At 38.4% G+C, this 14,124-nt stretch overlaps 1 protein-coding gene across 1 annotated transcript; it reads left to right on the top strand.

The window, feature by feature from the left end:
- The first annotated feature begins 2,059 nt into the window (after positions 1-2,059).
- tmc5 (transmembrane channel like 5) lies at positions 2,060-14,103 on the top strand. The gene is made up of 21 exons (XM_038714226.1): positions 2,060-2,802; positions 3,384-3,487; positions 3,979-4,208; positions 4,399-4,476; positions 5,903-6,019; positions 6,145-6,247; positions 6,575-6,656; positions 6,776-7,036; positions 7,787-7,929; positions 8,114-8,258; positions 8,580-8,732; positions 9,109-9,275; positions 9,902-9,977; positions 10,097-10,194; positions 10,292-10,387; positions 10,527-10,602; positions 11,173-11,306; positions 11,494-11,667; positions 12,364-12,442; positions 12,613-12,705; positions 12,800-14,103. The coding sequence occupies exons 2-21, from the start codon at positions 3,414-3,416 to the stop codon at positions 13,313-13,315; spliced, it is 2,895 nt and encodes a 964-aa protein (XP_038570154.1). The 5' UTR covers positions 2,060-2,802; positions 3,384-3,413; the 3' UTR covers positions 13,316-14,103.
- Positions 14,104-14,124: the final 21 nt, after the last annotated feature.

Here is a 14,124-nt window from a genome sequence, read left to right as displayed (position 1 = left end):
AAGTATAACAAGGTGAGAGGCCATGAAGAGCTTTAAAAGTGATCAATAAAATTTTAAAGTCAATTCTAAAACATACTGGGAGCCAGTGAAGCTAAAATAGGAGTAATGTGGTCATGTTTCTTTGTTCTGGTTAAAAGCCTGGCAGCTGAGTTCTGGACAGTCTGGAGTTGATGAGTAGATTTTTGGGTTAAGCAAGTGAAAAGGCTGTTGCAATAATTCAGGCGTGATGAGATGAAGGCGTGTAAAATGGTCTCGGTGTCCTTAAAAGTTAACATAGATCGAATTTTTGCTATATTTCTAAGTTGATAAAAACATGATTGAACAAGCTTTGTGGTGTGCTGCTCGAAATTTAAATTACTATCAAACCAAACACCAAGGTTCTTTGCCACAGGCTTAATGTGATTTACTAGGGAACCAACAGATGGCAGTATTTGTTTTGCCATCTGCAGGGACCCGATGACCAGGATTTCTGTTAAAATTATTATTCTAAATTTTTTCTTTTTTTGTAAAATTTTGACATTTCTATCTGTATTTTAAGCCAGTGCATTCAAAATGTGATACAAACTAGTTACATGTGTCTGCTATAATATGGTGTAACAGTGTGTTTAGTGTTGATCCAAGTATCTTATTTACTATCAGTAATAGGATGGAATAGAATAGAATAGAAAAACTTTAATCCATAATGGGGAAACCGTTAAAAATTGCCACCAGCTCACATCACACAATATATAAACAGAAAGGACAATTAGTATGTACAAGACAAGACAAGACAAAAAAAATTAAAACATAATAAAACCAATGCACCCATTTAAAGCCTTTAGAACCCTGATTAGAGCTGACAGGTTTTTAAAAATGTGACAGCTGAAGAGCTTAAAGTAAAAAATCAGAAATATTCATTAAAAAATCAAATTGTAGTTGGGATAAAAGACCTTCTGAGCTGTTCAGTAGCATCTTAAGTCGGCCACTAAAGGAACTACTAAGTGTCTTAAGGACATTGTGGAGTGAATGATCTACAAGATCCATGATATTCTTCAGTTTCGCACTTGTTCTCTTTTCTAAAGTGACCTCGAGTGACTCAGGGGGAAGGCCAATCACAGAGCCAGCTTTTTAATCAACTTATTGATCCTATTCTTATCGTCTGATGTTGCCTCCCCAGCAAAGCACAGAATAAAAAACTTTAGTGTTTACCCAAGTATCTTATTTACTGTCAGTAATAGAAGTGACATAGTAGTGAACATAATAATACAATTAAACAAAATGCACACCAACTGAATATTGGTCTGTGTGTTTGTGCTTTTTTGTCTTGCACCCTGACCATGGTGACAGACAAATGGCCCTCTTGGAGTGCAGGCTTTATGGGCCCACAAAGAAGCCAGGTCTTACACTGACATTTGATCATAATAATAAAACAATTAAACATTACTGTGTGTGTAAATAAACATTTTATTAGAGTAGTTAGTAAGATTTTCATTGTTGCTAATCCAAACACACGAAGCCATGAACTATAAGCTTACAGCTAAAACATTAGCACTAACAATATGCATGAAAGATATATAGACACACAATAAACAGGATTAAAATTTGATGAGTTTAATTACAAAATAGGCAGTGCTATAACAAAAATAAATTTACTAAAAAATACTTTCTTAGCCCAAAATATTTCCTTCTAAAATTGTCTTTGCCTACCACAAATTTTCCCATGTGAAATTAGGACTAGACTAACTGATCATGTGCAGATGAATGGGGTGATTACTAACTTGTTCCTGATTGGAGAAATTGGACATATTACAACTGACCCGTGTTACAACCATCCCCGGTCTCCCCTACTTGCGCTGCTTAGCCAACCACTGAAGATATTGCCAAAACACTTTTTCCTTTATTATATCAGGTGGGTAAATGTCTCCTTTAGCACATCATATTTAATAAGCAATGTACCCTAAATAGTTAATTTGTTTACATTGTTTGTTTTGAGTTTCCTTACCGTTACATTGTTACGGGAACTATTAGGTCATGTTAACTGTATTGTGGACTAACGTTAGGTTGTCAAAATTTAAAAAACAGCTTAAATCAAAATAAATAAAATAAAGTTGGTATTAACTAAAACGTCTCTGGTAACACCTGTCACTAATGCTAACGTTGTTAACCAGAGACGTTTAAGTTAATTAATCAGGGATTTAAAATGTTTTTCTAATTTTGACAACCTAACCTGTGACAACGCATTAGCTAAGGTTGTAAGGTTTATTTTGTTTAAATGTACCAAATTGTAATTTTATAGTTTATTGTTGTTCTCACCATAGCTAGCTAATTATGAGCTAGCTAATTATCAGTTGTCAGTTGTTGCTATAGCAACGATAAATATTAAAGTATGGTCATTCATGCAGTTCAGCAAATGAAATCCTCTACTGGAAATAAACGTGAATAAAACTGAAAACTATCAGTTTTCAGTTTTATTCAGTAATTCTACCTATCTATCTAAACTGCACCACCACAGGTCAACCTACAGTAGAAACAACATGGACACACAAGAATCGACATTTGGGGGTTTAATTTAGGTATTTTTGTCACAGTAACTGTACATGGGATATGCATGGCCTATTTGTAAGCAGTGGACTTTTACCTTTATGGGCTTGCTCAGCACACACTTCCTGGTAGCCAGACAGTATTTCCTTTTAAATCATTGACGGTAGTTCTCAGGCTGATTCACAGGCTACACCTTTGCATGGACTGATAAAAAGACTACATTTATGCAACTCGCAGGACGTCCTTCTGTATATTTTCTCACCATCATAACACGTTTACCAGGTAAGCAGGGCTTGAGAAGAGAGCAGAATGTAGTTTATCAAGGATTTTATTATCTGCACAGTAGCCAAGTAAATACACTGTTTGCAGTTCCATTTCATGAGGTTTTTCTTTCCTACTTCCATTGTTGATTTGTCTGGCTTTAGTCTTTACTACTCTGCTATTCTTCAGTGGATTTGCATGAGAACCATAGAGCTAAGCTACTACATGTAGTGGAAACCAAACCTACTGTGTGAATTAATGATGAACAGATGAACATGGGACCTAGAGATTAAATTACATGTGCGTTCCTCCAACAATGTAGCTGTCACTCTGAGCCCAGAAAGGCACTTGGCCTCAACATGTGATGCTACATTTTTAAGCTATATTAAAGTTGACTTTAATAGCGCAACAGAAGCAATACAACATGTAATGAAGGCATATGCTCTTATGTTTTTCATGATAAGTTAAGACACTGTCATAATCATTTAAAAGAGCAAGCTTTTTTAGCATGTGTTACTGGAATTGGACAATACAAACATCAACTCATTGAAGAGCGATTGCGACAGGCTGGCCTGAAGGATCTTAAACAATTGTTTTTACAGACAAGCGAAAGGATCAATTTGAAGGATCTCATGACAAGTTACAGCAACGGAGGATTCTTCAACCCTGCCTACCATGACAGCGACACTCTGGAAATTGATAGAAGGTTTGTGGTAATATGATGACATAAAATGTGGTTTTGAATTTGTATCAGTGAATCATTTATCCTGGAAACACCTGCTTCACTTATTTTAATTTATCAAAGAATGTGTGAGTGATTGCTGTGTGTAATCCAAGGTCATATATTGTAATGTAAAGGAATGAACAGGATGTCCTCAAGGAACAGGCTGTAAAAGTGATTCAATTTATTTTTCTTCTTTTGGCTATAAGAACAGTAAACACATTAGTCCACTGGTCTATGAAGGGTACTCAGAAATTTAATCCTGCATTTCCTTGTGGGATATAATCTTAAAATTACCCACAGAAGAAAAACATCGCCTCCATGGCAGTCATGTTTATTATACTTGTTTAATTACAGATAATGACCACACCATAATCACGACTTGAAATTCCTATTCCTTTCTTGAATTGATAACCCCAGTGTTCATAAACACAAACTATGTGATCTCAATGTTGTTTGTTCCTTGTGGTCTCTAGGTCTTCCAGCAAAACCCACTACACTAACCCTTATCCCAGGGAAGACCCCACTTGGCGGGATGAGGGGGCGGCCATGCATTACTCATCAACTGGTCAGACCAGCGGTGATGATGCTGTGGCCAGAGTACCCTGGGGGGGCTGGCAGGAGGAGAGCTGGAGAGGGATTGAGAGCATCCCCATGGGCCTCATCTCAACGCGCCCTGGGAGTCCTTCATGGCAGCATGACCTCAGTGAGTGGACCAACACTGAGTAACCAAGCTACCTTTATTCACTAAGGAGCAACATGACGTTTGTGTACACACTCTGATGGCTATACTGCATTGTGTCATAGAAAGAAGCACATATTATTTTGTCACTACTTGGCTCTACAGTTTTGATGTGCCTCTGTGTGTTGCTAAGTGACACTTCTGTTGATACCAGATCACAGTACGTTCCAAATCCCCCCTGAATCTCAGTATGATCGATCGTCTTCTGCTCGACTTCCTTCTTCAACGTCAGGTAATGGTTAAAAGTATCTTACACCATAGATCTTCACAGAGATTGTAAATGTTCACACTGTCGCTATGGTCTCGCTAAACACGCACACACTAAGTTGCAAAGTGCTTAATGACTAGTAATTTAAGATAAATGTGACATTCAGGTTGATCTGTTGAATTTGATTATCAATCAACTTCAAAATCCAAATGGATAATTATTAATGGAGGCTGCACTCAACAACAAATGAGGAGGAAGTTGGCAAAGAAATAAAATGGGCAAAGTGTTATCTTAATCCGGAGGACATAATCTAAAGGTTGTGGACATGTGAAAATGAAATGACTGGACATTTATTGTTGTCAGGAATTTGTAACTGTACTGTGTCCTTTGTGCTGTACTGTTACTAAATCCCAATACAATTACTATATATACAATTACTAAAATATATTCAGCTGCCAGCTAATGTTTTCAACATGGTGATGTCATTCTGTCAGTTTTAGTCCATACTGAAATATCAAAATAAATATTGGATGGATTGCCGTGAAATTGGGTGCAGACATTCATGGTCCCCAGCGGATGCATCCTCTGACTTTTCCGCTATCACCACCATGAAGTTTGCTTTATGAAGTGGCTTTGAATGATAATTTCTCAACAACAATTGGTGGATTGCCGTGAAATTAGGTTCAAACAATCACTTATTGCTCCGGATGAATGAATTTCCATGTTGCACAATCGCAAATTGTAGCACACTAACACGCTAAGGTGGTGAACACAATTATAGCTGCTAAACATCAGCATGTTAGCATTGTCATTGAGAAAATGATAGCATGCGGACGTGTAGCTCAAAGCATCGCTGTGTCTAAATACAGAGCTGCTAGCATGGTTGTAGGTTCTTAGTCTTGTAATAATACAGCTTAAATCCACTGTAATTTGCAGGTTATATCACTAAGCATTACCATATTACCTGTGAATAACAGTACTTCACTGTAGTGATACAGTAGTCTCTGACAGTGTGACAGGTTGCGGTGGCAACAGCTACCGTATCATACGTTTGATCTGGAGCAAAGATAATGTAAGGACAGCAGTAAAATAGCACCCACATTAGCCCATACTGTTTATTGCACTGCTATCAGCTGTACCTTCTATCAATGTATTTACAGTAGGAAGGCTCATACACACATCTCAAAAGGTTGTGTGCAGTACTTAATCAGGAAAATATAAAGAGAAGAAAGTCAATCTCTCTCAAGCTGTGATGGTAGAGTAAACACTTAAATTTGTGTGCAGCTGCAGGCCTTACATTCAAAATGCCAACCTTGATGGCTGTCACACTGCTCCTGTATTTCCCTTCTGCACCTTGATTTTACCTTTAAACATCAAGCTCACAGGAAAATCTGTGACTGTCACTGCTGAACAGCGAAACACATTCTTCCCTCCTTGTTTGTTCCTCCAGGTAACATGACAATGAGATGGAGGGGAATTTCAATGAGAAGGATGAGCATGTTTCCTAACGCTGATCCTGCCCATCTAGCTTTCACAGAGGATGCCATCAGGAATGAGATGGAGAACGGTAAGAGCCGGTGACATGGTGTCGGATTATTCCTGTGGATATGTGCGAAGTGTGACACATGATCTGCATGGTAGCCTGTGTAAAAATAACAGGGAAAGCTTATCATGTCATCTTGTGTGTTACAGAGGAACAGAACCTGGTGAAGGAGCTTGTTGCCCTGTCAACACGAGACCGAATTCGGGCCATTCGGGAACTTCCAATGAGCTTTGATGAGAAAAAACATATCAGGTGGGTTTTGACTGACAAGTAAAGGTGATTCCTTGTCAGTGTCAGTCTAGGCACTGAGTTAACCATTACTACCTCACAAGAACTAAAAAACAAAGATTCTGTATGCAAAGATAAGGTGGTACTGTGACTTAGCGGTGTTGCAATATAGATCACTGGGGGAAAAAGGTCACCTCTCTTGTTTCAAGGTATTTTACACACGAAATAAAAGCAATTCAAATGTTTTTCTGCAGACTGTAGCGTTGTGTGTCAGATTCTAATTCATCAGGAGATGTACATGTTTAAGGTACTGATGTAATTATCACACCAAATTATGTTCTACTTCCACAGGAGCCAAGTACTGGCGTTCAAGTCTTATAAGCAATCTCGCCAGTTCACGTGTTTTGCCGATTGCTCTGAGAATGTGTCACTGGTGAGTTTTTCATCAATCATAAAACAATATGCTGCAACACCATACTTAAACAACCCATTTTGAATATAGCCATCAGATTCATAACCTACGCTTGCATGCTATACATGCTTTTCTCTCAGTCTTTCCGCAGGTGTGGCTACAGTATAAGGTCAGCCAGGCAGACCCTGGAGCTATGGCAAGGCATTATGAAAGAGATCGGCGGGAAGTTTGGCACTAGCGTCCTCTCCTATTTCCTGTTCCTCAAGTGGCTGCTTGTGTTCAACATTTTCTCCTTTGTCGTCAACTTTGGCTTTATCACCATCCCGCTGCTTGTTTCTGACCCCTCACCTGACATACCTCTGAATGTGAGCTTCAGAGGACTGGAGATACTGACTGGAGCTGTAAGTGGAGGCTTTTATCACACCACATACCTTTGCCTTCTTCTTAATTAACCTGCCTTGAACTCCTCCCTCTGTGGATTATGGCAGCATGATTTAATGTTTTCCTCTGGATAGTAAATGTGCTTCAGTCACTGTTGAAAGAAGTGCCAAGATCTTTTACTTAAGTAAGAGTAGGAATACCACAGTGTAGAAATACTCACTTACAAGTAAAAGTCCTGCAAAAACTTAAGGATTGAAATATATCAAAAGTAAAATAACTCATGGATTATAATTATTCATGCATTGTGTGTACGCATCTCTAATATTGCAGCTGGTAAAGATTGGGCTAATTTTAACTACTTTAAGTCCTGCAGGGTGGCTTAATCCATAAAATACATCATTATTTATTAGTTGAGTATATTTTGTATTAATCATCTCAATGAGCAAAGTAGCTACAAAGTACAAGGCACAAGGTTGTCATTTTACAGCAAAAGGCTGCATAGTGAAAATAAATTGTCTGTTCATGCCACACACAACATATAATTAATTGTATATTAAAATATGGTAACATATAAAATGAAAGCTAGTAACTAAAGCTGTCAAAATAAATGTAGTGGAGTGAAAAGTACAATATTTGCCTCCACAATGAAGTGGTGTTGAAGTATATGTTACATAAAAACAAATTGTCAAGTATAGTAAAAAGTACTTCCTACCAAATTACTTGAGTAATTGTAATTAGTTACATTCCACCGCTGGTTTTGGTTTCTCTAGGGTTACTTCACCTACACAGTCATGTATTATGGAGGCTATAGCAACAAAACTCTGGTGGGTCTGGTGGAGTACAACATGCAGTTGGCCTATTTCTTCACCATTGCAGTCTACATGGTGCTGTGTGGAATTGCACTTATTTACAGGTTAGTCCATTTGTCTGTATAATTATGGAACAGCGCTAATTACATTTGATGTATATCACAATATTGTGGGTACATTCTATATTTCCTTGAATGTACCCATATAATTTTCTTTCAGCTTAACAGTAGTTAGAATTTAAAAAAAGTATATTACATATTTTTCCAATTTATCTGTATTATGATGCAGCATGGCCAGCTCTTTCAAGAACAACTATGTACTAGCAGACCCATCTTCAAACAGTGCATGGCAGCTTCTGTCCAGCTGGGATTTCAGTATTACCAATGAGAGAGCAGTGAGACAGCGCAAGAACAACATACGTGTCCAACTCAAGGTGACTATTCCTGTGTTACAAACAAGTCTGGAAAGAGAGAGGTATTTTACTATAGGATAATATCACATACATCTCATTAAATTTATCTGGAACTGAATCTGAATGTCATGTTTAATGAATACAGCACATATCCACTAATTCATATTTTTCATTTTTCATTTGTTCTACGCTTTGCATTTACATTTTGGAAATCAGCTCTAGCTGCAAATGATTTTCACAATAAGCTTTCAACAAATGTCAGACAATTAGCTGTCAGAGGTTAATTGCTGTTTAGGGACACATCACACTTCTCATTATTTTTTCCTCTTGCCACTTCTTCAGGAGTCTTTGTCAGAGAAGGCCCAGAGGGAGCTGCTAACCCTTTCTGAAAAACTGAAGCACTCTGGGGTTTATCTTGGTTCCTGGCTTCTCTCCACCAGCTTGGCTTTTGGCTGTGGAGCTAGCATCTATTATCTCTGCCAATATGAACAGCAGGTAGACAAGTCAAGACTGAGATAGTTAATGTTATGGTTAAATTGGAATAATTGTTTTTGTTTGATATAGACTACAAAGAACAGAAAAAAGCAAATCATAGCATAGCAAATCATATTCTTGTTACATTAAAACCAATATTAACCGAAAAATGTCCCAGCTTGTACAGTAACAGATCCCTTTCTATGCATGTGTAGAGAAACATGATGAAGCATTTGGTATTTAAAATCCATATCGGCATGCGTCATAAGCCTACAGCTTACTGACGATAATGTGTCAAGTCATTCACTGGCAGCACAGGGTTTGATTCAGTTCATTGCACAAAGTGTAGTCATCTAGCACTATCTTGTATCTGACCTCTTGTCTGTTTTCTTTATAGCAGGCAACAGATTCTGCCAACTGGTCCCTGCTTCAGGAGGCAGAGACTCTCCTGGTCCCCTTTGTGGTGTCTCTGATGAACCTGGTTGTCCCGCTCTTCTACTCCCTCTTCAACAAGTTTGAGCACTACTCCAACCAGCGTAGACAGATATATGCTCTAGTAGTCAGGTAGGTTAGCTAGCAGGAACTTTAGTTTCTGTTAAGGAGAGAGGATATAAGATCAAGGAACATATTTTTTGGCAGTTTCTTGCTGTAAATTAGATGAGCTGCGTAGCTTATCTTAGCATAAAGACTGGAAATAGTGTTATACAGTTAGCTTGCCTTTATCCACAGTTAACAAAAAAATCCTATCAGCTCCACCAGAGCTCAAATTCCATCTCATTAAGCCATAGAAAAAACTAGGAATGTTGTGATGTTACAGGTGGTTATGTACTGTTTCTATTCCCCCCGTAAAACCAGGGTTATTTTTACACTTATCCTTTTTTTGTATAAATTTAACAAACTACATATAATATGTTAATTATTGAGATTAAGCGGTTATAGGTTACAGTTGGAGGAATTTGTTAGCTTGGGAGAGAGCCAGGCTAGATGTTTAACCCTCTTTCTAGTTATCATGCAAGCTAAGCTAACTGCTGCTGGCTCCAGCTTCATTATTTAGTGCACAAACCTTGAGAGAAGTTGTTTCGATCTTCTCATCTAACTTGTGTCAAGAAAGCCAATTTGCCAAAATGTGATACTATTGCTTTAAGAATCAATAATGCTTGGAATAATTTTTTCTCCTCTACCATTTACAGAAATGTGTTGCTCAAGATGTCTATTCTTGCTGTCTTGTGTTATTACTGGATGAATGAGGTGGCAAAGAAGTTTTCGGTATTTATGACAGGGATTAAACCTTAACCCTTAATTAATCCTTTAAACTCACCAATATTACTTTCATCAGTAGACATCACTATAGATAGCTATTTATCAACTTAATGTGTTCTTCACAGTGTTGGGAGTCCATGGTGGGACAGGCTTTGTACCGTCTGGTCATTGTTGATTTCCTTTTTCTGATGTTGGGATCCTTCTTCGGAGAGTTTCTTAGCAAGTGAGTTAAACACTTTGTTGTTTAAATTCTTCACAATCGCAGAAATGGGTAAATTTAACCTGAGATGTAAATCATATTCATCATTTCTCTGTAACAGTGTGATTGGGACGAGATTACTACCACGTCTGGGGGTTCCAGAGTTTGACGTAGCCAGAAATGTCCTTGAACTCATCTACGCACAGACCCTAGCCTGGTAAGAATAGTTAATTCAGCACTTACTACAGTATCTATCAGTTCAACGGAATTAAACGGAATTAAAATCAAGACTTGTGTTTAGTCTCCCGCCTAATTTACTATTAAGGGTTAACTTAACCTCTGTTTTCTCTTCACAGGATTGGAATATACTTCTCTCCTCTGCTGCCTGCCATCCAGATTCTCAAATTTTTCATCTTGTTTTATTTAAAGAAGGTAAACACGGGGCTCACAAGGTTTAGAGGCACTGGTAATTGTAAACTGAACTGCCATGATGACACACTGTCATAGGCAGATACAATGCCACCGCTGCCTGTGCTGCTCCATACTGTTTCAGGCTCAAGTTACTTTATTTGTGCACCTTGTTCAATAATTAATTGAAATCCTTTCATCACATTGACCGCATGCTCTATTTTGTGTTATGGAAAAGACGGGCAGGGTTTTGAATTTATGAAGTAAACCTTCTGGTTGCACTGAACAAGGCAAGGTCAGTCAATCCCAGAAAAGTAAATGGATTCAATACGATGGGTAATTTGACCCAGGCTGGATCTGGTGTTGTTCAATGTTTCATGAACACGCTGACTGACCTTTGAAGCAATGCTATTCAAAGCTCTGATCTTCACGTTTTCTATTATGGAGTGAAATAGATAGTGTTTCAGGCTGAAATGAGCTCATAGTTTTGTAAACTTCAATAATATTATACAGTGTATCACAACAATAATAAGTGAAAATGGTGTTTGTGTTACATGTCTTTGTTCACGTGTGTGTTTTAAATCACCTCCCCAGGTCAGCCTGACCCAGAACTGCCAGCCTCCGCGGCGGGCAGGCAGAGCAGCTCAGATGCAAACTATTTTCATCGCCCTCCTCTTCTTCCCTTTCTTTGTGGGAGCTCTGTCTATAGTTGCATACACTGCATGGAGGTATGAGGACATGACCTGTTTTGACAATTATAAACTTTTATGTAACATTAACAGCCTGGAGTCAGAGAAACACAATGTAATCATTACCATTCAAACTAAGTTATAACAAGACCCCACCAGTTATTTACCAGTACTTAAACCAAACCAAAACTCAGTCTTGTTTTGTCCACCATGTCCTGCTCTGTAGGCTGACTCCCTCAGAGCAATGTGGTCCTTTTCGGGGTCTCAACACTACCTTCAGCGTGGTTGGAGTTTGGATAGGGGATCTGGAGAATATCCCTGGTTCTCAGTGGGCCGTCTGGATCTACCAAAATGTCATCAGAAGTGAAATCTTCTACTTTCTTATCACACTCATCATCATGTAAGAGCATAGTGCAGGCGCCATGTTGTGTGTGTGCTACATGCATTTGCAGAGTACCAACTAAATGTCTAAATGCCCAGCTATGCTAGTGGCTCTATGAGGCAAACTGGTGGTTAAAGTTAAATGCTAATGTTAGCATGCTAAAATGCTCACAATGAAAATGCTAACATGCTGATGTTAAGCAGGGGTAATGTTTACCATACACTGTCCTAGTTTAGGGTGTTTGCATGCTCACAGTAGCTACTTGGATGTAGATACATACGATGAGCCTTTTATGAATTGTGTGAAGTGTTTCGTGTTTCTTGGAAAGAAAAGTAATTATGCATTTATCGCATATTCTTACAAAGAAACTAAATAGCTGAGGCAATGATGTCAACAAAATGAACAATTAAGTGTGTACATTAACTATTGTGATGTTTCAGATTGGACATTAAGCAACCTATACATCAGTGAATCAGTCATGTGGGGTAAACATGGTGCTCAATTCAGCAACATTAAAATACAAAGCAGTCACAAGTATTACCTTCATTGACGTTTATTTGACTACTAAGACATAGAGTGATACAGACTGGACAATGTGTACATAAAGTCCATGGTTGTGTGTGTTTTCTTGTAAAATTGTGCATCTTTGTGTCATTATGTAATATTGTGTCTTCAATATTATGTCATGTATATTATTATGTTTTTTTTTCTCAGTGTCATTATATACATCTTCTGGCAAGTCTCTCAGGGCCGTAGGCAGCTTATTGGTAAACTGAGACAACAGATCATTAATGTGAGTGTGTTTTCAAAACTGTGCTTTTGTCTATTTTTGCCATTATTTGGTACCCATTTGGTCTGCCTGTTTATCCCTTTGGCTGCATTTGAAATTCATTTATGAGTAATATCTATTATTCTTTTCTGTCTCTCTCTTCTTCTGTCTTCTCTTTCTTTTTCCCTCATCAGGCAGGGAAAGACAAGTCCTTTCTGTTAGAAAAGCTCCAGAACCTCCAGAAATCTCAGCCCAATAAAAAATCCATACAGAGGAATCCAAAAAACGTTTGTTGTGAAAATTATTATTTCATGCTAACTAATCACCTTTCACCCTGAGATTTGTTGTCAACCTCACAGCATGTTTTCTCCTGTTCTTCAGCACACCAAACGGCGTTCAGATGACCACTTCTCTGGGGGTCAGTCCAACTCAAACGCCATGGTCCAGGCCTTACTCGCTCGCCAGCAGCTTGAAGATGAGGAGAAGGTAGAGAGGCGCAGCGGAGTGCCTGTTCCCTCAGACATCTCCACCTCCAGCGCTTTGGCTCAGGCCATGCTGGCCCGTCAGGGAGCTGACGACCAGGATGAAGGTTTGTACTGGATGCATGACAAACACCCGTCATCCTCCAGCGCCCTTGCACAGGCCATGCAAGCCAGGCGGAGAGCACAGGTTCAAGAGGGAGAGGAATACTACAGTACAGAAGTTTTTTCTGAAAGCCCTGTCAACACATCTGTGTCAAATGTGATGATGCAAGTCATGCAGAGAGCAGAGGAAGAGGACAGGATGCAGTGGGCCCCTGCTCCCCCACAAAACCCAGCTCCCGCAGGCTCCAGCGCTCTTATACAGGCCATGTTGGCCCGGCAACAGGCCCAGAATGAGTATGATGACGGTTACTAAGCAAAGGGGTCTGACAGAACTGAAGAGATCAACAAAATGGATTTCTTTAAGATGACTGAAATCACGCTTGTCAGGGTATGCTTTGTGTTGCCACCCATAGATGAATTAGCATCAGAAATGTGATTTCTAGGGTGAATTGCAATCCGTTCAGTCCTGCTGCACATACAAAAGTCCTAAGATAACTACTGTAGCAGGTTTTGGAGAGAGTGCAGGTCCACCTCTTTATGCACCTTTTTTTTAAGAATATATTTTAATAGTATATTTCTATGACATATAAGCCATGTAAGATAAATAAGTACTATAACTATAATAATAATAATATTATATATATATATATATATATATACACATATATATAATATACTATATAAAATGATAAATATGCTAGGCCTGATTTTGTGCCATGTAATTTCTCACAAACTCCAGTTAATACTATATTTATTTCTGTGAAATGTAGATGAACACCAGATACAAATAAAAGAAAGTCAAAAAATACATTCAGCACTGTCCCCTGCATTAAATTACATTGTAAGAAATTGCTTTTGAAGTCGAGCTATTAAGTCCAAAATAAACCAGCGTCAGCAAGCTAAAACAGTCACCAGTTAAGTAAGTCTGCAAACAACACTGCCCTCTGTAGGAATTATGTATAAAATGCCACAGATTAAGCATTGAGTTGTAGGTTTCATCACACAAATTTTATCTCAAACTTTGTTCTTGGCCAGGGGTTCAATAGGCATAAAGATCCCCTCCAGACATGTTTTAAGATATAAAAAGATATATAAAAAATACTCTGCTGTGTGTCTGACATG

This window comes from Micropterus salmoides, unplaced genomic scaffold, assembly GCF_014851395.1.
Source record: "Micropterus salmoides isolate LMB-PRFRI ecotype aquatic unplaced genomic scaffold, ASM1485139v1 Ms_hic_scaffold_12, whole genome shotgun sequence".
Taxonomy (NCBI): Eukaryota; Metazoa; Chordata; class Actinopteri; order Centrarchiformes; family Centrarchidae; genus Micropterus; species Micropterus salmoides.
Note: the sequence above shows the minus strand (reverse complement) of the source record. Positions and strands in the feature narration are given on the sequence as shown.